Here is a 26937-nt window from a genome sequence, read left to right as displayed (position 1 = left end):
GTCTAGCAATGGAAGGTATTACTGACCCTCACTGCACACTGCAAGCAACACCTACTTTCCAGGGAGGCTGAGCTCTGTGTGTAGCAAGCTGCCCAAGAAGGGAAGGAAGTAGCGTGGAGAGTTGGAATCCTGCGGTTAACAAGGGTCAGGCCATTTGCCCGCAAATGTCTATGGAGGGGTCACACAATCCCACAACATACTGCCTCGGTCCCATTTTCAAAGTGTGGTCTGTGAGTCACATTGATCAAACTGTCTTATAAAATACTGCCCAATATCCAGACTTGCCAAATCAGTCTCTGGGGATGGGGTCTGGGAACACACATTTGGAGCAAACTCATTCATAAGGTTTAGGAAAGTGTGGGGACCCGTGTCTCCTCTTCCTTCAGCCTGAGCCACCCTTGTTTAGGGAGACAAAGGGCCTACTCCATTCAGGTTTGCATTTAAAGATCTGCTCCTAAGAGACACCCCATCTGATATTATTCGCCCCTGTCACTTTCTAGCTCTTAATGGGCTTCATTTTTCATCATAGTACTTAACATAGCATTGTATTACATTTATGTTTGTGTGTTTATTATCTGGCCCTGACACAAAAATGTAGGTTTCAGGAACATGTCCTCCTCACTGTTGTACCTTTAGTGCCCAGAACAGCACCTGATGTTTGGTGGGTACTAAATAATTACTTGTTAAATGAATCGCTGCCCTGTGCCCTTAAAGATCACAGTAGACATTAGTGCTGTTGGCCAAATATTCCTGCCTCTTTTCCCATTCTGAGCACACAGTAGGGTTGCACTTCTTGCCCCCCCTTGTGTGGGTGGGCTGTATGGCCAGGTCTGGCCAATGAATGAGCTGTGCTGAAGTGACTGGAGCTTTTAAAGGTGAATGCAGGGCCTCCAGACTCTCTCGGCCTCCCTCTGGCACGGTGACTGGCAACATCAGATGTGGTGGCTGCTCCATCAGCCTGGGTTCCTGAGTGGCTCTGATGAACAGAGTCTCCCTGCCGAACAGCAGAGGGCACGTGATGTGAGTGAGACGTCTCTGGTTTACGGGCGGGCAGGTTTGGGGTTGGTTTATTACTGCAGCGTAACCTAACCTGTCCTGACAGGCCCACTGATCCTCGCAGAGAGTAGGTTGTCAGAACCACCGGGAGGTCCCTACATGCTTTGGGAATTTCAGGAAACTTCAAGAGCCTCAAAGCCAAACAAAACCAAAAACTTCCCCTTCAGAAAGTCAGGCGGCATCTGTCCTTCCCTTTTTCTTCCTCAGTAGGGGCTGGGGACAGCCTTGAAACAACTCTCCCAATGGGGAAACCAACATGCTCTGGGACCACCTCGGAAGTGACCTCACTGACCACACACTCACACTCACAGTCATAATCCTTCCCCTTGGTCAAAAATAAAAACACAAAGATACCCACTCTTCTGGGAGTGAGTCACAAACAGAAAAATTTCAATGGCTCTGGGCCCAGAGGATCTGCTAACGTGGGGGGAAAACTCCCAGCGGAGGTGTCTCTGCAACGCTGTGCTCTTACCCTTGCAGCCTCATGGCAAAACGGGATCTAAACAATGCTCAAGTTCGAGCACCAGACATCACCCTGAGCCTACAATGAGAATAGAATTTAGTGCTTCCCTAGGGAGGGAGGAATGAGTTGCGTGTGTGCCTGCGTGCCTGTGTGAGCACGTGCGTGTGTTGTGGGAGGGAGAGGATGCTCTTTCAGGGACCAAGGGACTGGGCTGGAAAGAGGGCATCAGAGGAGCAAGTCCCAAGCAGGGAGCTTCCTGTTGGGTTCAGGGGAGGCAACTGCCTCTCCAGACCTCAGTTCCTTGGCTCAGGGAGATGAACCTTAAGATAAACTTGATAAAGCTTTTGGATTGGTTACATGACATTATATTATCTCCATTTTCATCTCTGTTCCCATTCCAGAAGCCAAATGGACGGCTCTGGCCCTGCATGGTCCCCTCCCCGACTCAGTGCTGAGAGCAGCCACCCACCCCCTTCCAGTTGCAAAGCTGCCTGCAGCAGGAAAACAGAAACCAGAGCATTTTTCTGGACAGCCCAGGCAATCTGGAAAACCCTACACCTGCTTATTCCAGATAGTCCTCAGTCTTCCAGGGCCAGAGGAGACACTCATCTCATGAACCTCTCTATCCAGAGAATCTGGCCTGGGCTGCCCACCCCTATCATGCTTGGTGGGTGGGGGTGGGAGCTAAGAGCAGAGATGTGATTGCTGGCAATTATTTCACAAATGACATTTCAAAACTGGCCTCCCAGTGATGAACTCTTTGCTAGGTCCCCTCTTCTTCTTGGCACACCAAGCTCGCACCCAGAGCTCACACTGAGTCCACGCCCTGAACCTCACCCAGCCCACTGCCTTTATAGGAGGGAGGGAGCTCCAGACGAGTCTCAAGCCTGCAGAGATGGAAGGATAACAGAAGGCAGATACAAGCAAATATTTATATGCAATACAGGTTTCTGCACAAGCCCAAGAGCCTGTTTCCAGAAAAAGTGGGAGAGGTGGGAATAAGAGAGCCCAAAGGCAAACTACTTTGCTTTTAAAATATTCAGCAGAAAGCATTCCAGACTAGTTTTCCCATTAGGTTTTTTTTCAGCTGTGTCCCTCTGAACTTCACCTGTCCTGTGGGGAAAAGAATGGAGAAGCCCATTCTCTTAATACTACCTCAGATCTGAAGCAGCAGGGTCCTTGGACTAGCAGCATCAACACCTCCTGGGAACTGGTTTAAAAAATGCAAAATCCCAAACCCCTGCCCCAGACATACTGACTGGGAAACTGGGGGGGGGGGGGGGGGGGGGGAGCAATCTGTGATTTAACAAGCCCTCCAGGTGATTGCCATGCATGCCAAAGTTTGAAAACCACTGATGTAGAGAAAGCAAGGTTCAGACACAGGGGAGAGGAAAGGTGAAGGGGGGGAGGAGGCTGGAGGCTCACACTCCTGAACCTCAATTCCTTCTCTTTGTAGCACTGTTGGTGTTGGCTGCTGTGGGTCTTCTCTCTGATACTGCCTCAAGCTCCAGCCCCTGGTGAGACCCAGGGACCCTGCAACATGTCCTCTGCAACTAATGCAGAAGACTCTGTGACCATCTCTGCCATTAGGGAGAAGCCCTGGACCAAAGCAGGCTGGGAATTCCCTGGCTACTAGAGTCTAAGAAATGTTAGGAATTACCTAAAAATTACTCCCAGGGGAAAACGAAAAGCAAATGTGAAAATTCCCCCACCGGACACCAGGGGGAGACCCATCTCTAGCCTGGGAAGAGGAAGGGGGAGTCTGAGGTCGAGAAGATTTCAGACTCTTCCCAAAGTTGGTTGCTGGTGACCTCTGATAAACCAACCAAACTGAACCTGCGTTTTAAGAGGACAGGTGGTGATCCCCGAGTCAGAGCGGTGGAACTGGCGGGGACTGCAAACGAGTCTACCCATCGCCTCGTTCCCAGACCAATTTAGTTAAAACTAGAGGCTAAGGAGGCCCAGGGTCCTACAGCTGGTCTGCGTCAGGACACAGGTTTAAAGATACAGGAGTCCCCGTTCCTCATGCATGAGAGATGATCAGGACCCTACATAATTTGTGGGACCCAGGGCAGAACGAAAAATGCCCAGCCCTTTGTTCAAAAATTATTAAGGCTGTCAAGACCGCGACAGCAGAGCCTTAAGAGGGGCTGAGTTGGTGTGTTGGTCCTGGTGCAGTAGCAAAGGGACTGTCTCCGGGTCCCACAGGTGAGCTGTCCGTAACAGATGCAAAGGAGGGCTTTGGGGGGCCTGGTATCCACAGTAATTCTAGAGCAGCTATGGAGAGAGAAAGGTTTGATTTAGAAGGGAAAGCTCTCCCAACCCAGGCCCACGGTCACCCCACCCGGTCTTCCGGGAAAGGAATATCGTGCCGGGCAGGGCTGCCTGCGGAGGGGAAACCCAAGCGCAGCGAAAGTCGCACGCGGACCGGCCAGCCCGCCGCGGGGGCGGCTTCCCGCGGCAGCGTCCGCAGCGTCGCCCGCGTCGCCCGACTCCGCGCGGCTGCGGGAAGCGCGGGGCTCGGCTGCGGGGGAACGGGGGGCGCCGAGGGGAGGCAGGGAGAAGCAAAGGGCACATCCCTCGGGCCGCTGGAAGCCGGGGGGTGGCGCGCAGAGACGCCACCTCCTGCTAGATCTTAAGCTCTTCCTGCCGCCCGCCCCGTCGCCTGGGCGCGTTGTGATGCAAGGGGGGGCCGCCAGTGTAGGGGGGGACGGGTGGGAGGGGGACAGAGGTGGGGCTGAAGGCAGGCGGCCCCCCACAGAGCTGCCTCTTAGTTGTTCCGAATAGAGCCTTTCCCACACGAAACCCTCCAGCTGCCCCAGCTGTCCAGTTCGCTTCCTGAGGACGCCCCGAAATCCACATTGGTTCGGGCGCCCTCCTGGCCCCCACCGCTGAACCAGCGGCTACGTCGGTCTGTGGTTCCCTTGGGTCGTCCTTCCTGCCTCTCCCGAGTCTCCCCGCCCCCGCCCCGCCCCGCAGCCTGCGGTCCCTTTAAAGGCCGCTGGTCTGGGGCCGCCCCCTCTCGAGACAAACTCGGGAGAAGCGCCGGCGCCGCGCTCCGGGCATGGTCATGGCGTCCTCGGCCATCGGGCAGCGCCCGTACCGGCTGCTCTTGGACCCAGAACCGCCGCGCTACCTGCAGAGCCTGAGCGGCCCGGAGCGGCCGCCGCCGCCGCCGCCGCCCCCCGGCCGGTCCTCCCGCCGCTGCGCCCCCGCGCCCGGCTCCACTGCGCCAGGGGCGCACGAGGGGCGCGGCGCCCGAAGGGCTGCGCGCGGGGACCCGGAGCCGCCACCCCGGGCCTCCCGCCCCGCTCGCCCTCTCCGGCCTGGTCTGCAGCAGAGGCTGCGGCGGCGGCCTGGCGCGCCCCGGCCCCGGGACGTGCGGAGCATCTTCGAGCAGCCGCAGGATCCCCGCGTCCCGGCGGAGCGAGGCGAGGGGCACTGCTTCACCGAACTGGCGCTGCGGGGCGGCCCCGGCTGGTGCGACCTGTGCGGACGCGAGGTGCTGCGGCAGACGCTGCGCTGCGCTAGTGAGTGAGGGCCGGGCGGGGAGGGGCGCGCGGGGACCGCGAGGGGCTGGGCAGGGAGGGGCACTGCCCGCTCTGGCTCCGCGGGAGACCTCGCCTTTGACTAAAGGAGATGCGCCCGGGAGACTGCTCTTTAGTCCCCTGCCCGGTGTCCTTAGCGACTGCCCACTGCCCAGATACGCCTCTGCGGAATGTAACAAATCCCTTTTTCCCAACAGGTCCATGCCGTGCCCCCTCCCCAGACACACACGTGTGTACACACGTGCGCGGGTTGGGTTGAGGGCCGCAGCGGCAAGGTCGTTAGGTTGTCTGCGGTGCACCCTCTTGCTTTTGTTGTAGGTTCTTGAGAGTGGGTTGTGAGACTGGGGTTGAGATGGCCATTTGACCTGCGCTTGTTAGGGTTCATGGCAAAATGGTTGGTTTGTCCATCTGTGGTACACGCCCATGGTACATGTCCACCTGCGATACATCCTTCCTCCAGGGTCACCTGTTGGAACAGGGAAGAGACCTGGTTGGGGTTTGGATGGAACCGGCTGAGAGGCCGGAGAGAGCCTGAGGTCACCCTGGCCCTGTGCCCCCTCCTGCCTTCTCTCCCTGGCCCCTCGCACCTTTGGACTCTGCTCTGATGTTTGTAGCTCCCCTTCCACCGGTCATCAAGCTCTAAAATTACCCAACCCTGGTCCCTTCCTCCAGAGCTCTCCCGTCCCCCCAGCCTCCCCTGAGCCAGGCTCTTCTCAAACCTGACTATAAAACACTGGGCAGCTGGGGTGTAGATTTTCTGAGCCAATTTACAGTCTTCTTAGGGTTTTATGATTTTTCTCTTCTTACAGTTAGGTGGGTGTATTTCTTTAATGAGTGTCCTCTCCCCACCCCCACCCCCATTTTGCTGTTGCCCGTGTTTGGCAGAGGATGTCTATGTGTTTGTACAGATATTGTCAATATCCGAGGCACAAAGCACAGACAATGGCACAACTCTAGCATCTCTGGAAATGGGTGGTGCGCGTTTCAGCAAATGGCCCTTCCCCCATGATCTCCCGTCCAACTGCCGCATTGGACAGCACCAGCCTCTCTCACATCAGGAAAATCCTACTTTGTCTCTGCAGTCAGTCCCCAGCCGAGGCTGTGCAGTGCACCTCGCACTGCAGCTGGCTGCGGAAGGAGAGCTGACGCTGAGCCAGGGTCAAGTGGGAGGGGCCGATTGGTGGGGAAAGGGGGTGCTGCTCCCTCCAGCACCAGTACTCACAGTTCAGGTGCCAATTAAAAAGGAAACAGCAAAAGTTACAGAGGTGTGTGTAATGGGTAGGGATCTGCGGTCACTTGGTAAATGCCCTGACCTTACGGTAGAATTGAATGCAACTTGCCCTCAGATGTGTTGGCGGCTTTGGCCTTCTCAAGGGTCCTGGGGTATTTTACTGCGTTCATCAGCCCTATCAACAAAGAGGCAGCATCCTCCGTGCAATGGGTTTTATTGTGCAGGAATCCTGGAGAAATCCGCTTCATTGGAATTCTAGCTTGGATTAAGATGTTCGGGGACTATATCAATTGTTGAACATTTTGCACATAGTTTTATGATTTTGGGGGGATGGTGGTGGTGATAGTGTATTTGTGTGTGTGTGTATGTGTGTGCATATATATGCATGATACTCCACAACTAAATGAATTTATGCTCACTTTACATTAGAATTGTTTATTTAATTTGATTAATTCATAAATAGTTTCTGGTGGCAGGAACACCTAGGTGCATGGACATTTCCTCTGACTTTGTGTGACTTGGTGGCCCCCACATAGATTTAATACCAACCAGGGATGTCTGAATACCAGAGAGAGAGAGAGAGAGAGAGAGAGAGAGAGAGAGAGAGAGATGGAGCACATGAGTGAGCAGAGCTGGAATCAAGGGGCCACAGAGACGAGTCTCTGTCATTATTAATATTGAATTAACTATGGACCTGTGGCTGGATGGGAACAGATAGGAAATGTTCTGATGTGCAAATGAGGGCTGGCGGGTGGAGGCACAGCAGGCTGGACTCACTGAGCGGCTTTCTTTAAGCTGAAGGTCTCATTCCATGGCTGGGTTGGTTTGTTTTATCTTTATTTTGAAAACTAATGGTTAGTAATGTGCAGTAATTAAGAGCACAGCCTGGAACCAGAAGACGTGGGTGTGAATCTTGACTCTGCCACTGAGTCTCAGTGTGAACCTGTGTTTCACTTCCTAGTTTTAAAAAACAGGGATAGTAATATGACCTATTTCATTGTGTTAATGTTAGAATTAAGTGAATTAATATATGTAAAGCACTTAGAGCAGTGCCTGGAAAATGCAATATGAACGTTTAATGCAATGTGAATGTTGCTGTTATCCCTCCCATTCAGCAGCTGTAACAATCTGCCTGGGCTCGGTACACTTGTCAGGATCACCTTTCCCAGCAGCGTGTAGTCTTCAAACTCTGCCTGGTTGTAGAGCTAAATGAGGAAGCGAGTGCCATGAGCATCCCAGGACGTGAGAGTATTAATGTCCTCTGGAAACACCACTCACAGAATGCCCGTGGCTCAGCCATCACCAAGACATTGTCTCCTTGTCTTTGTACCACTTGCTCCAGCATAGTAGCAGGCACAGAGCATGGTTTTAGTTAGTAGTGGTTGATGAGGCAGCAGCTTATTGTTCCTATTACATCTCCCTGCTCTGGGAAATGAGCAGAAGGACAGTGGGCATGTGAATGACACCTGTCTGCACAGGTGGCTAACCCTGGGTGGGAGCCTTGCTGGCAGAATGGGCCTTTAATGAAGGGAGCTCTTAGAAATTTGCCTGCCTGCCTTCTCAGTGAAAGGTCCTCTAACTTAAGCACACTCCTGCTTCAAGGTCTGTAACTGTGCTCTGGTGAATGCTGGATCTGCAAACAGGAAAGTTCAGCGTTAATATTAATTCCCAGGGTTGAAGGAATCTTGTTTGTTAGGTAGAGAAGGAAATCTAGGGATTGGTGAGTGGAGAGAGATAGAGACAGAGGCAGAGATAGAGAGAAGAGGAGAGCATTGTGTGGAGTGTGTTTGGGGCAGCTGGCAGTGGTGAGAAGACCCATTTGCAGCGCTCCAGGAGGGAATGGTCAACAGCAAATAACCTGCTGCCCTTTGACCTTGTTCTCAGGGAATGTGCCTTGTAGGTCACGGAGTCTTTCCTCTGTAAAAGGCACATAGAGTTGATCTCCGACCTTCCCTCTCCTTTTGGTGGTTCTGTACACCATCCTAGACGAGGGAATGATCTAGAAAATGGGGAAACCTAAGTCCGGCTCAACATTCCAGGAGGGTTGCTTGGACATACCTTGCATGCTGTCAGCGAGTGCCACGCGTCTGCTCCGGGGGCCAGCCTCTCCCTGGAAGGGGCGGTGTTCAGAGCTATGATGTGTTAAGTGATTGGAATTATAGGGTTGAAAGGGGAGCCCTGGGGATCATCACCTAACCTCCCCTTCCTGTAATAGACGTTAATGATGGTGTGAGTATGAGACATTTGCCATGGCCTTCAGGGATGGGGACACGAACCTTCCTTGTGAGTGAGGCCCTTGTCCAGCAGCCTCCACTTGTCACTGCATTAATGGTTGGGCTTAACCCTTCTCTCTGCGCAGACTGAAACCACACATGTGACAGCCACCGGATCCTGCAGGCCCAGGCCTTGTCATGGGTTCTTTGTAGAAGAGATTACAGTACTAGGACATAGACATTGAGTATCCTTGTAGCAGACCCAGAACAGGGGGCACTTGGACGGTGTTATATTTGTCCAGTGCACCCAGCAGCACTGAGGTGTGTGGCCAAAAGTACTGTCATTGATTCAGGCCCATGCTTGGCTTTGGAGGTTAGGAAAGCTAAGCAGGGAGATGGGTGTCATGCTGTTAAAGATAGTGGAGTCCCCCACTTCTAGCCCCTCCCCTGCCCCTGGCTCTAATTAGAGACTTCTTGGGAAAGGTCCGAGTGGAGTGTGGGGGAGCTGGGTGTGGGGGGACAGAGAAAGGACCTGGAATGCTTTGAGAGAGGCCTTCTTAGCTCCCCAAGCTCTGTTTCCTCTACTCCCTGCCTCCTGCCTTCTCAAAACATGAGAGTAAAAGGATTAAATGTGGGCTTAATTTTCCCCCCTATTCATCAGAGCATGAAATTTTCTGATTATGGAGTGAGAGGGGCTTGAATCCCAGGTACAGTCAAAAATGATTAATGCCACTCGTCTGCCAGCCTAATTAGAATTGGTAATGAACGTGTGTGTTTCCCTGCTGATCTGTGCGTTATTAGGTGGACATGGACTGACATTTCCCCTCAGCACTGAGGCTTTGATTTGGGACCCTCTCTCTTCTCAGGTTCACCAGTGAACCAGCTTGTGCCAGGTCTGGCTGCTAGACCCTGAGTGACCGGGGAAGGACAACCCCAGCCCAGCCCCGAGGGCCCTGGCTGGTGCAGTGACTCGCCTTCTCCGGGAGCAGGGGCCAGAGGCTCAGGAGGGGTGGCTAAGGCTCAGGGCAGGCCCAGGCAAATGCCTCACAGGTCGGTAGAGCCTTTTCTCTGCAGAGCCCAGCGTTTTCATGCTCTCTGCCACACTCATCCTCAGAACAGCTTCATGAGGTTAGAACTTGGGGAGGCCTCTGCTGAGGTCTCATGTGAGCAAGAGTCACCCATCCACCTGCCTAGGGGCAGGGTAAGATTAGGCAAACCAGACTGGCTTAAAGGCCTTGGGACCATCTCTGGCTGTCTGGCCATTTTCCCTCCCTCGGTCCCTGCTCAGCACCTCTGTGTTAGAGGAACCCCCACCCCTGACTGCTATCCCACGGCTGTCCCATACCCACTCCTCATTCCTCAGTTTCCCCATGGAAGGAGCTGCTTGCCACCCTTGCCCTGCTCAGGGTACCATTAAGGCTGGTGAGGGAGCTGTGAACACATCTCTGGCCTCAGGGGAGGCCTTTCCTGTTTGAATTCCTCGGGTGACAAGCTGAGTCTTCTTGGGCTGAGTCTTCTTGGGCGGGTGAGTATTTGTAGGTGTGCAAAGCATGCAAATGGGTCATTCCCCTGACTCCTACCTGGGCCTCTGCACCCTCTAGTGTGGTCTCCTCCTCACCACGCTGGCAGATCCTGCCTGTGCCAGTAGCAGGATGCTTCCTGCCTCTCCACACGGCCTCCTGCCTCCTCCGCTGACCTCAGAGGCCACCCACCCTTCCCAAAGGGCCCTGTCCGGCACTCCCCTGCCTGGGTCAGGAATGCTGGCGGCAGCCAACGCTGGGAAGGCCAGCCCTGACTGGGGAGATGGTTGTACATTTAGTCACTTTCGTTTTTTTTCCAAGAGTTCTGGCAAGCTCCTGTCCCCATGCTTGGGGCCAGATCTCGGGATTGGGAGGGGAGCTGAGCCAGCTTAGGCTTTGGGGAAAGATCGAGGAGTCTGAGGTGATGATGTCAGACAGGGCAGTGGCTCGGTTCCCTGGGGCACTGGTTGACGGGGAATAAAATCAGTGCTGGGGAGTAGTTGTGGGGAGCCCCGCCCCAGGGTTAAACAAGACTGTCTTGACTCAGACCTGGGGAGGTGGTATTTAGGTGTTCTCTGAAGCACCCCACACTCTGTGCCAGAGACCTGGGCAGATCCTGGTGGGCCCTGAGAGCTCTCCATGGTGGAGCTTGGCCATCGCGGCCGACAAATTCACGCAGGGCCTGCTCCAGCTTGCCTGTGGTTCCTGGCGCAGAGAAAGTTCTTGAGAGACGCCCCCATAAAGGGAAGCTGTGAGGTTTGGAGATGAAGGAAGCAGAGCAGCAGGGATCCCTCCTGGCCTGGTGGCCATGTGCCCATCCTCCCTGTGGAGAATATCCTGTCCTGGCTGAGAGGGTCTCGTGACCCCTGGTTGCTATAACAGGTCCCAATTTTCTTCAGGATTATGCTCCCCACACCTACTACCCTGGCCCCATGGAGGGCACCAGGGGCACAGCGTGACCTGACATTGTGCTGAGGGTTTGGTTTGTAAAAAGGGTGGTGTGGGAAAGTCCAGTCTGTCCATTCCTGTGTGTCGCTGGGCAGGTGGCCAAGTATGTCACCCACCTGTGACCATAGTGGGCTTGGTCATGTTTATCATTCAGTGGAGGGCCTGCACGCCACGTTCTGCTCCCCCTCCTTGTTTCTTGAACAAACATTTCCAGGGTGGAGCAGGCCTTACCCGGACGTCTGCAGTGGCTATTGGCTAGGGCTGCCTGAAAATGACAGCTTGGCTTACATGGACCTCTAAGAAATCAGACCACAGGGTCATGAGGGCCAGGCCTAAAGAAGAGTGATGTTCTTTGACTGTATATTTCTTTAATTCTTTTACATTTTGTTTCTACTGGAGGCTGGATCTGGGAAGAAATTATCACTATGTTTGCTGGATATACAAATTGGTGTCCTCTGAGCCTGTTAGGATGGAAACATGCCTGTAGATATAGAGCTGAAAATGGCCAAGAAATGTGGAGTAGAGATATCTTTTATCTCAGAGACTACTTGGCTGCATCTAAAGTGTTTTCTGGTGCATGGGCTGGTGAGGTAGGCAGGGCTGGTTGACTCCTAACCATCTCACAAATGAGGAAGCACAACATTCAGGGAAAGAGAGGACTTTTCCAAGACAGCCCAGATCACTGTAGCAAACCCAGCACCAGCACCCACCACAGCATTTTTGCCTTATGAGCTAACATCATTGAACATGCAAGGTAGTTGAGCTTCGTCAGTCATCTGCCTCTCTTCTGCCAACAAATACTGAAATGTCCATAAAAAGCGGTACAGAAACAAAGGAGGGCCAGCCAGGTGGTGGGTCAGCCAAGGGCAAGCTGGAGCATCAGTCGGTGCCTGAAGAACTGAGAGTTGGCTGCACTTCAGCCTGTTTTCAGCGTTTGGATTCTAAATAGATTTTCAGCGTGTGTAAATTGTGAGCTCTTTCAATAAACGGTGAAGTCTTTCAAAATCTCAAGATAAAAGAAACAAGTGAATCTCTCCCACCCCCACCCCACTGGTGTGGGGGGTGTGAGGCAGGGTGGGCGTGGAAATGCAGGTCGAAGATCTTTTCCTGTTTCATGCCTCCTGCTACCATGACCTAGGTTCAGAGTTCATGACACAGGACTAACCATGAATCAAAGTGAAATTAGGTGGAATCTCAGGGGGGACAGCTAGGGTGAAGAAGAGTTGGATAGGGACTGAAAAGTCAACTGAGGTTGGCATACCAGGCCCCTGGCTCTGTCCCACGCAATGGTGTGGCCACGTGGGAAGAGCACATCTGGGGAGAGCCCCACTCCCACCCAATTCTGCGGAGAGCCCTGCTCCCACCCAACTCTGGGGACAGCCCTGCTCCCACCCAACTCTGGCGGGATGTTTCTCCAGTTAGGCTGTCACTTGGATCACTTGAGTATCATCACTCACTTTCCTTGCTGACTCGGAAGAAGCTGTTTTTTCCATCTAAGTTGAATGGAAGCTGGAGGTTTTGTGGTTTCTGTTGAAACAATTATGTCCTTTCTGCAACCAAGGAAAGTATTTGAAATCCAGAAAAACCTCAGAGATGCCTTACTATGCAAGTGGAACAACAGATTCCTGCTGTAACTAGAGAGTTTCGAGAGGCGGGGTTCAGCACACTAGACGTAAATGTTTCAGTGATGAATACTTTTGAAAGCAGTATGGAGGTACCTTTTTATGAATTGGGTATTTCAAGGTGAGGATATATTTTAAACCCAGCACTTAAGATGGTGAAGCCTATTTCTTCACATTGTGTTGGGCCTTGGCTGGACTCCCTCTCCAGCATGGAGGTCATCCGGTCAAGGCATAGATGTCAGAGGCAGCAAGAGGTCATCGCAGGTGTTCCCCTGCCTCTGGATAGTGCTCCTCCTGAACCGCCCTGGAGCAGAAATCCATCCAGTTTTCAGAGGCTCAGCAGGGAAGATTCTAGAGCTTCCCAAAGCCCGGAGGCTAGTCTCTGCCAGTCCTTTCCTGCTGGATTCCCCAATGGGAACCTATCAAAGAACAGCTCAGTGATAAGAAAGGAGAAGTGAGGTCCGTCTATCCTTAAGCCCAAATGGGGCACTCAGGAGGGACTTTTCCCCATTGCGTGTGACTCATATTTTAAAATTCCCCCAGCATGCATGTGCTGTCCCTTCTGAGGGTGGCAGTGGGAATGCCACCCTTGCCTGTGGCAAGCCAGGTGGGGGTTCTGGCCCTCTTGGCAATCTCACGTGCTACAGAGTTGCAATGGGCCAAGGAACCTTGATTCCCAACCCTCCCTTGATGGCCCCAAGCGCCATTCCAGGACCAAGACTCACCCACAACCCTCTTCTAGTGCAGAGATTGCTGGGTAAACTGGGCAGCCCAGTCCCACTAAGGAAGTTTTAGGGAGAAAGAACTAGTGTCCTGGCCTGAGAAAGGGTGGCATTGGGGGGCATTTCTATATGAAATAAATTACTTGTAACAATGGGTTTTTATTGAGCTTACAAATGAGTTTTTATAGTTACTGCACCAAGTCCTGGCCCTCAGTAGTGAGAGGTGACCTAAAATGGGGGCCTTCTGGCCAGATTTCTTATGAGAAGGGTGGTGATGGGGGAGCCTGTTTAGAGGATCAGAGTGTGGCTTAGGTTTGTTGTAGCAACATTTTCTTCTCAAAGTGGGCCCAAGGACACGGCCCTTGGGATAGGATGCCAGTGAGCATTCTCTATGACCTGGGGGAAACTACAGCGCATAGCTGGGGAGCTAGGTTGGCGTTTGCAGGATGAATAACAGAGCCCCATCCTAACTGATGTGCGTTGGTGTCCTGGTCGCACTGGGTAACCAGAGCACAGTGGCTTCATTTCTGCACATGCCCGAGCGAGTCCTCTGTGGTCATTTCCTCTGGGTAATGAACCAGCGTCCCTCCTTCATCTGAAGCTGGCCCCGCTGGTGGTTGGCAGATGAGTTCTGGAATCTGGGCAGCTGGGAACAGGCACCGAGACCAGGGCCTTCCCTGGAAAGCTTGGCCGCTGTCCCCTGCCACCGCCCATCTTGGCCTGGGCGACAAAGCATCCAGGAACTTTCCCACCAGGACTTGGTTGTTTCTGGGACTTACACGAGGACTGAGCCCTTCCAGGGGCAGTTGAGAAGGTACCTAGGGAGCATCATTTTAGGGCAAGAGGACAGCATTTCTGCCCTTTTTATGAGAAACTCTAGTCTTTTCTTTTTCTTTCTCCATTGCCTGTCACCTCTGCTCTGCTCAGGTGTGTGGTCTCAGATAAATTGTCTGACCCTCTTAAAGCAACACCACCTTCTGGGCCTGGGCGGCTGAGGGCTGAGGGCCCCCCAGGCTTTGCACGGGAGGATGTGAATTAGCCCGGCTGTCCCTCAGGAGCCTGTACGGCTGGTAAAGCATCATTAATCGCCATCCCCAAAGAAACCCATTAACGAGCTCCTGGACCAGGCGCGGTGTGAGGTAACCGATCACTTCTGTTGTCTGTAGAAACTTTGGAGACATTGATTTTTAGACTCACAGGCGCTAGAGGAATGAGGCTCGGGCAGCTTCTTTCCTGCAGCCTCTTTGGTGGGGGCATTTTTATCTTATCAAGCTAAAAGCCCCAGGAATAGAAAGTTTTCCACTGGGGGCGGTGGAGGGAAGGACCTCAGCTGGGAAGGAGAAGGTACCGCTCAGGCTGCCTGGTGCCGGCCGGGGCCCCAGGTGCCCGTGGCTTCCTTTGGAGGAGCAGTGAGTTGGCCTGATTTGAGCAGAACCTCGGTCACATGAAGACCGAGCCCTTCCAGGGGCAGTGACTCCCCCATTCATCCCTCCACCCCGGACACCAGGCCTAGAGAGAAGCTATTGATCTGCAGCGGGGATGACAGAGGGCCCTGAAGAGGAGGCGGCCACTGCCTGCTTCGGAACTCTCACCGCCAGGCTCCAGCAGCTCTTCCGCAGGCTCCCTAAGAGCCACTTGGGATCGGAAAAGCTCCAGGTCCTGCGGAGTTTCCACCACGAGGCCAGGCTGGCTCGCGGTAGGTCCAAGTCACTCCAGCTGGGGGTGCTCAGGGGCTGCTGGGGTTCTGTGGCCTTTCCCTTGGGGAGGGGAGTGCAGGAGCCTTCTAGCAACCTGGTATTAAATGCTGAGCTCAGCATGACTCCTTGGTCCCCCCTGATTCCCCAGGGACCAGAACTTAGGGGCTGCCACCCTGCCAGGTTTGGGTGGATCAGGCAGACCTGAAGGACATGGCCAACCCATTTCAGAGGCCCTTGTTGGCCATGGGTTTCAACAGCCTTTCCTTCGCTGAGAATTAGGGCCAAGAAGTCCTCTTAATTTGGGCTCCTAAACTGGTGGAAGTTCTCCATCTGCCTGCTGCTGGGTCGACCTTCCAAGCACCTGGGAGCATGACGTGTTCTAGGCAAAGGCCTCTCACCTGCACAGTTAGTGGAGGTGCCTGTGGAATGGGCTGCGTGGGGCTGGAGACTGCTGGCAGGACACAGCTGGGCAGGAGCCCCAGCCTCGGGCAGTAACTGGGCCAAGTTTCCTTCCCTGACTACTAATTAGGGTGAGACCATTCCTTGCTCAGAGAAGGGTAACGGGACAGTTTGGGCCGAGTGGAAGATGGAAAGGAGAAACAGTAGTAATTCAAGTTTTCATAGAATTTAGGTCATCCTGCTCCCCTTTGTCAAAGAAAGGAGACTGGGCCAACAAGAGCCCTGTTGGGGGCAGCTCCAGGCCCGGGCCCCGAGCACCTGCCTTCCAGCCCAGGGTCTTTTCTGCTGCATCATGCTGACTCCAGCATCTTGTATTTCTGCAGCGCTCTCCTGCTAAGATGCAGAGCACTGGTGTTTGTTTGCTTGCTTGTTTTTAATAGCATGTATTCCCTCCAGATTGCTGTGTGGTAGGGGTGGGAAAGGGATTTGCTGTTCCACTGATGAGAAGGCAGGCTCCTTGCTAAGGGTCAGAGCTGCACAACCAGTCTGGGACCAGTCATCACTGGATCTGTTCATCCCACTGACCTTCAGCTGCTTCTCTCTGATGGCCACATCTTTGGAACACATTAGCTTTCCTCCGGGCTCCTGGTGCATCTGTCTCCGTTCTGTTCTCATACACACTCAAGAGTAGGTGGCCTCTAGGGGGCCACAACGCCGACCCTTAGGGTTGGAATTAAACTGAAAAGTCACCTCTGGGCTAAGCTTCTGAAAGGAGAGTTTGAAAGACAATATGATCTTGACTATGGAAAATATAATTTTTCTGATTAAGGTTTTACCTCTTGAGAAGTGGGGTTTTAATTCAACTAGACCTAATCCCCATTTGGAGACAAATACTCTTTAGCCAGCCTGAATAATTTATCATCAGTAGCCTAATATACACTGTGACCCTCATTCAGAAGCCAGCTGGATACTGAATTCCTCCATTTAAATGCTCACTGGTATCTTCATGTTCACCTTCCGTCCCACCTCCCCCTTAATAATTATTCAACAGATCATTTCTTTGCTCCTTTGCTATTAAGCCCAAGGAGTTATAGATTGAATAAAATCAATCAGGCTGGAGTGGCAGCATTAGGTCAGGGTTTATGCTGCACTGCAGCTAAGATTTGCTTGTTTAACTTGTGTTCGCTTTTGGACTTATTGATTGGGAGATGGTGCTCAGAGAGGACAGGAGCGGAAGACTGCGGACAGAATTCTAGAGTCGTTCATCTTGCTTGCAGGACTCTGTGAACAACCTGAAGTGTGGGTTTGAAGGAAACGGGCTTGGAGCCAGGCCGACAGAGTCTGGATCTTGGATATCTCGCTGCAGATTAACCTGTCTGAGCCTCAGTTTTTCCCAGTATAAATGGGGAAGGAATGCCAACCTCAAGCTGGTATTATATGGGTCAGGCTGTGTTATTTGGCTGTAAACCACTTGACATGATGCTCGTCACCCAGAGGCCCCTTGGCAGCTGCTGAGGTTTTATGCTCCCAGAAATACTTTTTAAAAAACTGCTCCCAGTAGGTCATCTGTGCAAGTCCCCAACAGGGCTCTCTGCTCTTCCATTGCACCTCGGCCAAGGTGGGCTGCCTGCTTCTCAATGAAAGAGACAGGGTTCGAAGCGTGCCCAGGCAGAAGTGGAGGAGGGGCACGAAACTCTTAAAGGCATGCTCTGGGAAAATTCCTATCATTGAGTTTACTACACCACTTAATTAACAGGCGAGACTAGATTAGCCCGCCGGGCATCATTAGGAGCTAAGCAAGCGTGTTGCCAAGGAACAGGTCATATATCATTTTAAAAGGCTGCTTGGGGGTCAGCAGGAAACAGGCCTGGGTCTCCCCAGAAGTCTCTGGTGGTCCTGGCCACAGGGATACAGCTGTAAAGAAACCTTTGTGTGTCTCCTGCAGGGAGAGCCTCAGACGTAATCTATTTACTTTTCTTCTCACTGCAAAAGGTCTCTTTGCACCGGGCTGGTGTTGGGTTGTTGATCTGCACTTTGAATGCGAGTCACATCAAAGCAGTTGTGGAAAAACCAGTTGGCTGCGGCTGCCTGGATGTCCCATAAAGGACTGAACCTGTCTGCTCCTGGCCTTCTGACACCTCCTGGCACTTGGGTCAGGCATACCTGTGCCATTGCACCTGTGTGTGCGTTCACATCCGCACACCTGTCCAGGTTTCCTCTGCTCCCTGTGGTCTGCAAATGCCCCAGCAGAACTCCTTGCAAACCTATTTGGCTGGAGTCTGGGACTACCAGAAATACACCCAAGGTCAGTAAGAGGCTAGGCCATGCTTTGCCCCACTCTCAGAGAATGTGTTTGCTTTAAAAATAAAGGCAGAAAACCCCAAACCAAACAACATCTTCAAACTTCTCATTCCACTCCTGTTCCTCATTCCTAGGCTCAGGTCCTTTTCTCTGTCAGCTGCCCAAGCTCCTCAGAGGCCCCAGACACAGGGACAGAGGCCCCGAGCCCAGAGGTAGGGGACCCCACCTGCTTTGTCTCTCTTACACCCTGAGCAGAGTGACACATGCCTGGAGGAGGCAGAGGCCCCTCCTGAATGGACCTGAGCTGAGAAGACATCTGGTGGCTCCACTCTGGCTTTGGACACCCCAGGCTGTTGCTATCTGTTAAATCCCCTCAACTGCAACTACACAATGTCGTAAAACATTTTTTCTTTCCTTATGGTGCCCTGGCAATAGGATTTATTTTTTTCTGCGGTGACAGTTAAAATAGGTTATATCTATATTGGAAAAAAAATATGTGTAACTATATTCCTTTCATATTTGTTTCTGTTACAAAAAGTCTTTGGATGGAACTGCCGTCCTTTGGAACAGCCTGACTTAGTAGGCCCCCAGTAAGTCCGTGTTGAAGGGTGCCTGCACACACACACACAAAAATCAACCAGTAACTAGGTAGGTGGAAAGATAAGAGAGACAGCTGTATAAAAAGGTTTTATACTCTCCTTGCTCCTCTGAGTTTGTTTGCTCTATGAACGCACATACTTCAGTTGCCACTGCTCAAAAATTGTGCCATGTTTTTGCATTTCTGTATGGCCACGCCCTCAATACAACTTGGACCTTTACAGATATGAGGCCAGAGGGTCCAGGTGACAATCTCCTACAGACACTTGCATGTGAGGAATGGGGTCCATTTGCCTTCCCTTGAGACTCCACCTCAAATCACTTATTTTTACATTTTCCCAAAATCTATTGCCTCCGTCCATTATTGACCAAGGCCGGCTTCTCAGAGATGCCCTGTAATGTCACACCAAGGGCTGGCAGACGCCGCTACTATCTTCTCCGTCCACATTGGCCCCTTCTCACCACTGTCATCAGCAAAGGTGCTGCGAGACCACAGTGCGCAGTGTGAAAAGGCCGGTAAGATAGGGGCACATCTCTGTGGGGTGCCTAAACCATCACTGGGAAACAGTGCATATGAAAACGTACTCCCCCCAAACTCAGCCAACCAAGAGATGAAGTGAAATAAAACATTAAAAATAGTTTTGCTGTTATAAAAAACAAACAAACGAATCTATTTTTAAAGTAGAGTTCATTTTAGACAACTGTGGGGATTATGGTTACAGCAGAATGTAAATGTTGTAATGTTGGAAGTATAAGTCAGGGGGTCAGACAGGAGACGGGAGGGGGAGTTCCAGCATGGTCCTAGCAGGGAGTCAGTTAATACTATCTAATATCGAAGCATGAATTGTCAGAAAACAACCCTATTAAATTGGTTTATAATTTTAAACATATATGCACATATGCACAGGGCAGGGTGGGGGACATGCTTAAGGGCTGTAGCACCCCCAAAGAACAAAGTGGCGTGAAACAGACCGTGTGGGCAAGGTGCCCTGGGGTCAGGCCCTGTCCCCTGCCTCACTGGGCTCAGGGCGGACACTGCCTGACTGCCCCTCGCTTCCTGCATCATCTGTCTGAACTTGCTGTGAACTGTTGGCCCTCCTTCCGTCCCTCCACCTGCCCCTCCCCAAACATCCCCACCCGGCACAGCCTCCTGGCCTGGCTGCAGTGCCTTCCTTTTGTTGGTTCTTTCTGCCCAGGGATGTGAGCTTGTGTCAGAGAAAGATGATTAATAGGCCTGCCCGAGGGCACACCCACCCGCACCCACCCACGTGGGGCAGGGTTGTGCTTCTGCAGGCCGGCCGTGTGGGAAGAGGGTGCAGGGGCGCATCCAGCCTGCCTGGTAATATGACTGGAAGCCTGGCTCGGAATGAACAAGTGCTACCTTAGCTCCAGGGACCATGCGCAACAACTGAGTGGGACCTTTCCCTTTAGTACTAATGGGTCACTCAAAAGAGCACGTCAACCCCTCCCCCCAGCTGGGCCACACCCAAAACAGATTCGGTCATTTGGGGAGAGAGTAGGGATCAGGATCTTGGGGTGGCCTCGTGTTCTCCTTCAACCAGGCTCCCCAGCACCAGCCTGCCTCCCCGGCACCTTCTCACCTCTCAGTGTGCCTGTCCCCGGAGAGCCAGCTTACCTCAAAGGCCGCCCATCCAGCCCCGTTTCACATGGAACCGAACACCTGCCCCAGCCCGTGCATGTTCGGGTGCAGCCCCTCTTGGCTCTTTGCACAGAGACAACAGCCCAGTGCAACCAGCTGCCCCCTTACCTGTCCATGGAGGGCTGGCAGCCTCTGACCTAAGACGTGGGCCTGGTCCCTGTCTCTCCTCTACCACTACATCAACCCTTCCTGGCTTGCTTTCTGGCACATTCTGTGGTGTGTGTGTGGGGGGGGGGTGCTGTGGGCCCTCTAGGCTGCACTGGGGGTGCTGAGTGCCCTCAGGGGTGGCCTGTCCTCTGAAACAAGGAATCGCATTATATGTTCTCAAGAGGAGGGCTGGGTGCATGCTCCTTCCTGGAGACGTAAAGATGCAGGTGTCCTGAGCTGGCTGTCTCACCCAGAAGTGGGGACTTTCCACTCCCTGCTGCCAACCTCACTATGAGTTTAACCAGGAGTATGAAAAATGCGTAGATCATGTTGATGTTGGCAGTTGCTTGCAGACCTCCAAGCCTGACAAGTGTCACAGTCTCTACTTCCCCACTCACCAGCACCACCCACTCTCTGCTGTCTCTGCCTTACTCCTTGGGCCCACGGAAGGCACAGGCAGGAGGAACTTAGGTGAGCAGCAGAGCTGTGTGACTCTTTCTACCTTAATACACTGGAAGAGGGCTCAGAATTGAGAGGCGTTTGGCTGGCATCACATGCGAGTCAACAGGAAGCTGGGGACCCAGACTCAGTAGTCCCTTAGTTGAAAATGGCAGCTACCATTCACTGAGCACTTACTATGTGCAGGCGCTGTTGGATACTTTCCATATATTCTAATTTTGGCAACAAATCTGCTGGCAAGGAAGATATTCCATTCTGCAGGTGAGGAAACTGAGGCTGAATAAATTCCATATTTTACTGAGGTGAAGTAAGTGGTCCAGGCCCATCTCATACCCAGTTAGTAGCAGGGCTTGGGTTCACACCCCGATCTGGGTGACTCTGGAGGCCAGATTCTGTCTACTCCCCTGCTCTTGGTTAAGTGCTGTATCCCTTGCACCCATTCTCAAAGGCCTCTGCCGTGCATGCTGAGCAGTGTGCTGCTACATGGGTGCACTTTGGGGCCTCTGGGAGCCTGGGAGCTGGTGTCCATTCTCCCACCATCATCTCTACGTGGTTGGCTCTGCCATGGTGTCCTAGGGAGCAGAGGTGCAGGGGCTGGGCCTCTGAGTGGAGGAGGCTGAGTGCCCACTGCTTGTGGAGCTTGACCTTGGCTGAAGAGCTGACCTCTGGGATCTCAGTGTAGGAACCTCTGGCTGCTGCCCGGGTAGTTCAGTTTCCCAGATGTGGTGTCCCAGAGACGAAGGGGCCATGTTTGAAGGACCAGTCCAGGGTGGCAGACAGTCTGGTGGTTTCTGAGGTTCCCAGCTGAGGGGCTGGGCTGGGCTGGGCTGGGAGCTGTGAACTGGCTGTTCCAGGATGAGGCAGAGGCCTCAGGGAGGGACGCTTTTGCTCCCTGCACTAGGGCAGAGGAAAAAGCAAACTCCTTACCCAAATCCTTTCAACTCATGCTCTTTTCTGGCCTTGGGCCACCCTAACCCCCATGCCTGATGAAGCCATTCCCAGCCTCAAGCAGTGTAGGGTCAGTGGGATCAGGACCAAGTGGAGGTGACAGCTCTGAGCAACGGTTTCCCAGAAAACAGAGCTACGGAGAAGCAGCCAGTTGTGATGGATTTTCACCCAAACACTGTGAGACTCTCAACAAGTCTCTTAACCTCTCCAAGTCTGTTTCCTCATCGCTAAAATCGGGGTAGACCGAAGGAGAAACTAGAAACCTGCATCCACATGAAAACCTGCACCTGGATGTTCATAGCAGCCTTGTCCATAATTGCCAAAGCTTAGAAGCAACCAAATGCCCTTCAGTAGGCGATGGATAAATAAACTGTGGTACATCCAGGCAACGGAATATTATTCAGCACTGAAAAAGAAACGAGCTATTAAGCCATGAAAAGACATGGAGGAATCTTAAATGCATTTTACTAAGTGAAAGGAGCCAATCTGGAAAGGCACATACTGTATGATTCTAACTATCTGGCATTCTGGCAAAGGCAAAGCCATGGAGACAGTGAAAAGACCAGTAGTTGCCAGGGATCAGTGGGGCGGGAGGGATTTTCAGGGCAGTGAAGCCACTCTGCATGATGTAATGGTGAATACATGGCATTATACATTTGTTCAAACCCATAGACTGCACAACACCAAGAGTGAACCCTAATGTAAACTGTGGATTTTGGGTCACAATGATACATCCATGTGATTCATCAGTTGTAACATATGTACCACTCTGGGGGCATGTTGATAGTGGGGAGGCTGTTCATGTGTGTACGTGTGTGGAGGGGGTGAATATTGGAACTATCTGTATACTTTTGCTTAATTTTGCTGTGAACCTAAAACTGCTCTAAAAAGTAAAGTCTAGTTTTTTAAAATAGGGGTAGAAACATGTATCGTACAGGCATAGTACTGATTATGTGAAGTCATATATAGTATCTGGCACATTGTAGGCAGTCAATAATGGTACTGTGGCCGTCGAATGTGGGTACATGGTTTTCCTTGTTCCTTTTGTTGTGGTATTTTTTCCATTAGTAAAGAATATATGTTCATTATAAAAATGTAGAGACTGTAAAGAAAGGAAGAGCATTTGAAATCCCATCACTCAGCAAGCAGGTCGCTGTCCTTTCAGATACCTCTCTGTGCTTAACATGGACATAGGTATGTGTGTATTTTCATATAATCAGGACCATAAAACACAACATTTTTTCTCTTTGATGATATGCTTGTGGACATCTTTCTAAGTTGACCAGTATTAATCTACATAAGTTTATATGATGGCTCAATAGTATTTTATTTCAAAATAACTGCAGTGGGTCTCCTGTAGATGGATATGGCGTATTTCTAGCATTTTGTTGTTTTAAACAACCATGTGATGAACATTTTAACGAATATATATTTAGGTACAAATAAATATACACTCAGGATAAATTCCTGCAGGAAACTGGTCCCACCAATAAGGCGAGAACCCTCTCATTTACCCACAACCTCTTTAATCCTGGAAGTTATCAGCTTGGGTTAATGATTTTCTTTTCTGAAATTAAAGCGAGTTTTAGAAGTTCAGCTGTTGGAGAGGGTTGGGCAGGAAGGCAGGGAGGAGAAGAGTCCCGGGCAGGCAGAGGTGCCTCCCCGGGGTGGGGGAGGGGGTACTCCTCACCTGGCTCCTCCCCTCCGCTGGGAGCTGAGTCCTGGGCCCCCGAGTTCAGACTGGGGCGGGGCTTCATGAAGGTCTGGGGTGCATCAGGATCTTCCGTAGCAGGACTTGGTCCATGGTCTGGAGGAGGGTCAGGAGGCACTGCTGGGAAGAGCACAGACAGTTTTGCAGGATGGGGACACCTGATACTGGGGCCACTGGTGAGGCTCAGCTTGGCTTTTAGCCAGGTAGTAAGGATAACTGACCTTTATGGAACTCTTCATTTGTATCAGGTGTTGTGTTATTGTTTACATATTTAACTCATTTAATTATCTTAGCAGCCCTGTGAGGCAGGTTCTGCTATCATCTCATTCTAACAGAAAGGAAACTGAGGCACACAGGAGTTGGGACGATGAGCAGGGCCCACAGCAAAGGGCTGGGAATGAGCGGACCCCAGGAACCGCAGCCGTGAGGATTAGAGGAGGCCCTGGTTGCGGAGGGAACTGGAGGCCTGAGGTGCGAGGGGAAATCTTGGAGCCACATGGAAGGGGCTGTTCCTGGCTAGGGGAGCAGGCAGGGCCGAGCTGCCGGGTCACTGTGCCCTGGGGCTGTGGGAGTGGGGCAGGCCAACAGAGGGGCCCCGGGCAATGTCTGAGTGGCCACCACTGGTCTCAAGAACGGGAGACTCTTGAAGGAATGTGTGAGAAGGGAGCCATAGCTGTCACCCAGAGACTGAGGACTGTCCCCTCTGACTTGCTCAGGCGGACCAGGACAAGTTTCTTCCTACGTTTAAAAAATTTTGTAACGTTGTCATTTCCTATGCACATAGTTTCCGTTTTTTCAGATTTCTCTGTTGTGCCTAAGAACAAAATTACAACTAAAAGCTACTCGTGTGCTTTGCTAGGAAATGATTAGCTGGGAGAGGTTGGTGAGACTAGGGATTACCTACCAGGAGCTGGGTGGGGGTGGGAAGGAAGCCACGTAGCTGAGGGGGGGGGGGGCTGGAACTGTAACGGGGCCTCCGTGGTCCAGGCCTTCTGTGTGTGGTTTACACCAAGAGCCCCTTTCATTCTCAGGGCCGCCCTATGAGCTGCTGCTAGTCCCACTTTAAAGTTGAGGAAATGAATGATCAGAGAAGGTCAGTCACTTATCTGAGTTCAGGGAGCTGGGCGATCAGTGACTGAGGGCCAGGCCTTCCTCAGAGGCCACTCTTCCCATTCTGCTCCCATTGCACTACAGCAGGGCCGGGTCCCCGAAGGGGGGCTGCGGGGGGTGGTCAGGTCTGTTCGGAGGCCGCCCTTCTGTGAGAAGGCCTGGGGCGCCCAGGGAATGGTGAGAGGCTCCTGCATTCGGAGGCTGTCGTACTTCCCCTTGGGCCTCAGAGTGGCTCTGGCCACGCAGGGCGAGAAGGTGCTCTCGCTGACCTGGGAGTGGCATGGCCAGGCAGGCCTGTGGGCTCGCTGTCCACCAGGCCTCATCTCCTGGGTGCCCACCCCACCCTCACCCCAGCAAGGCTCCAGCTGGGGGAAGGGGGCCTTAAGTGGAAAGGTCCATGTTATCTTGGGATCTTGCCTATAGGTCTGGAGTGAAAGGGCCTTAAGGGTTTCTTATCAATGGAATGCCTCTGGTTCAGAAAATTCCCCTCTCAGGTTACACAGCAGATTGTGTGCCTATGAGTGTGTATGTGTGTGTGTGTATCTGTGAGTGTGTGTGTGCATGTATGTGTGGCACGTGGTAATGGGTGGAGCAGGAACTAACTTGGGCGGCCCTGGGGATAAAGGGGAGGTTTGTTGCTTCTGCGTTTTGGAAAAACAATCTCGCACAGGTCGTTCCGCGTGCTGGGCTCACTCATCTGGGCTGAGGTGGATGAAGGAGTGCCACCTCTGGGCGTAGGTTGCTGCGGCCTCTGGCCTGACCCCCTTGTTCCAGATGGTGACTTTGATGGTGACAGTCAGGGACTGAGAAGGTCAGGAGCAGGGCTGGAGAAGGCAGGCAGTGGTCCTGGCCTCACCTCCAGACTCCCTGGCCGCCTCCTCTGCCCGCCTGCTGCTGGTCTCCAGAGATGGTTTCATGAGAAACCCGCATCTGCTGGGGCTTAAGGGCACTGGGCTCCCAGTATGGCGCAGGTGCTGTATTGTGGGTTGAATTGTGCCCCTGCTGCAAAATATATGGAAATTCTGGCCCCCCAGTACCTCAGAATGTGCCCTTATTTGGAAGTGGGGCGGTTGCAGGTGTAATTAGTTAAGCAGGTGGTCCCCTGGTCCAGTATGACTGTGGTCCTTATAAGAAGATGACCGCGGGATTACAGAGGCACCCACGGAGAAGGCTGTGCAAAGACGGCCGCAGAGCCTGGAGCGACGCGGCTACAAGCCAAGGGCCGCTGAAGGGCGCCAGTAAACCCCGAGACGCTGGGGAGAGGCGGGAGGGAGCTCCCCTGTAGGCTTCAGAGGGATCGCGACCCCACCAACAAGTTGATGCCAGACTTCTAGCCTTCAGAACGGAGACAATAATTTGCAGTGTTAAGCTGCCCTGTTCATGGTGCTTTGTCATAGCCGCTGGGAAGCTAATCGAGCTCGGGAGCTGGGGGTGGGCCCTGCGAGGCGTCTCTCCACCCTGGCTCCTGGTTCCTTCCTTGGAGAAGGGCCCTCTTGTGGTTTACGTCATTCCTCCTCACAGTTGGCCCCTTCTTCTGTTTCCATAGGCCCCACTTCCCGAACCTGAAAGCACACTCATTCCTCAAAACATCCCTGGGATGGAGCCGGGCCTGTAGCTGGAGGGAAGGAGAGGGAAGGGATAGTTCTATTTTATAGAAGACAATACTAAGGCTAAGAAGTATACGTTCTCCCTAGGAATGGTTCTCCCCAATCCTTCGCTGCCTCTTGCTGGGGACATCCTCCTCTTGTCTATTCTGTGATGTCACAGCTCCCTGTCTCCTCTTGGCCCCTGCCATGAGGGACTGTGAGTCACCTGGAGTCTGATCCATTCTGCAAGCTCCCGGAGCCTCCTTGTGCCACGAAGCTTTCCGTGACAGCTGTGGCTGGCGGGCATCTGTGTCCTCTGAACAGGCCTCCTAGCTCTGGGGCCCTCCTCTGAGCCGTCTCTCATTAGTTGTCTCTGCACGTGTGTGCCCTGTCTGCCCAGCTAGCCTGGGACCCCGGTGTCCCGTGTTATCCATCTGCACCCTCACACGAGCACAGAGCACGGGGAAGTCTGTGCTCAAGACATAGAAGCTGCTGCCAAAGATGATGGTGCTGAGCCCTTCCTGAGGCCCATGTGGCCCTGAGCCACCATGTCCCTCCCTCTCTTCTCGCCCAGATTGAGAACGAGCTGAGGCTCTGGAGCACCATGGATGCCAAGGGCAGGGTTGGCTTAGCAGCACCTTATGATGAGCTTCCTTGAAGGAGAGATGACCTGCAGGGGGTTAACCACTGGGTCCCAATAGAGCACAGCCCTGCCATAGGAATCTCATGAGTATTCCCACTCAGAGCGTAGTAGGTACCTGCTGTGGCCTGTGGGGCTTGCTGTGGTGTCTGGAGACAGGAATGGTGGCTCTGGCTTCACCTCCGTTGGCCTGAAAGCCCACACTTGGCCTTCCCAGGAGCTGGGAACTATGAGGATGCTCTCTGGTGGTTTGCTCCAGTCTGTGATACATGGTCTATTGGACTAGAGTCATTGGTGCTCAAGGATGCTTTTTTAAAATCTTGGAATCTCCTGTTTCCTAGCTCTGTAAAGCTCAGCAG

General features: G+C 52.7%; 1 protein-coding gene across 1 annotated transcript in view; it reads left to right on the top strand.

Annotated features, from left to right (window-relative positions):
• Positions 1-4323: 4323 nt before the first annotated feature.
• RASSF5 (Ras association domain family member 5) overlaps positions 4324-26937 on the top strand; it is a 69183-nt gene continuing 46569 nt past the window's right edge. Inside the window, exon 1 of the mRNA XM_087828105.1 lies at positions 4324-5049. Coding sequence (XP_087684231.1) covers positions 4584-5049 — 466 coding nt within the window. The 5' untranslated portion in view covers positions 4324-4583. The remainder of the gene's footprint in view (positions 5050-26937) is intronic.

Source organism: Miniopterus natalensis, chromosome 19, assembly GCF_054644295.1.
Source record: "Miniopterus natalensis isolate mMinNat1 chromosome 19, mMinNat1.hap1, whole genome shotgun sequence".
NCBI lineage: Eukaryota > Metazoa > Chordata > Mammalia > Chiroptera > Miniopteridae > Miniopterus > Miniopterus natalensis.
This window is presented reverse-complemented; position numbering and strand designations above follow the sequence as displayed.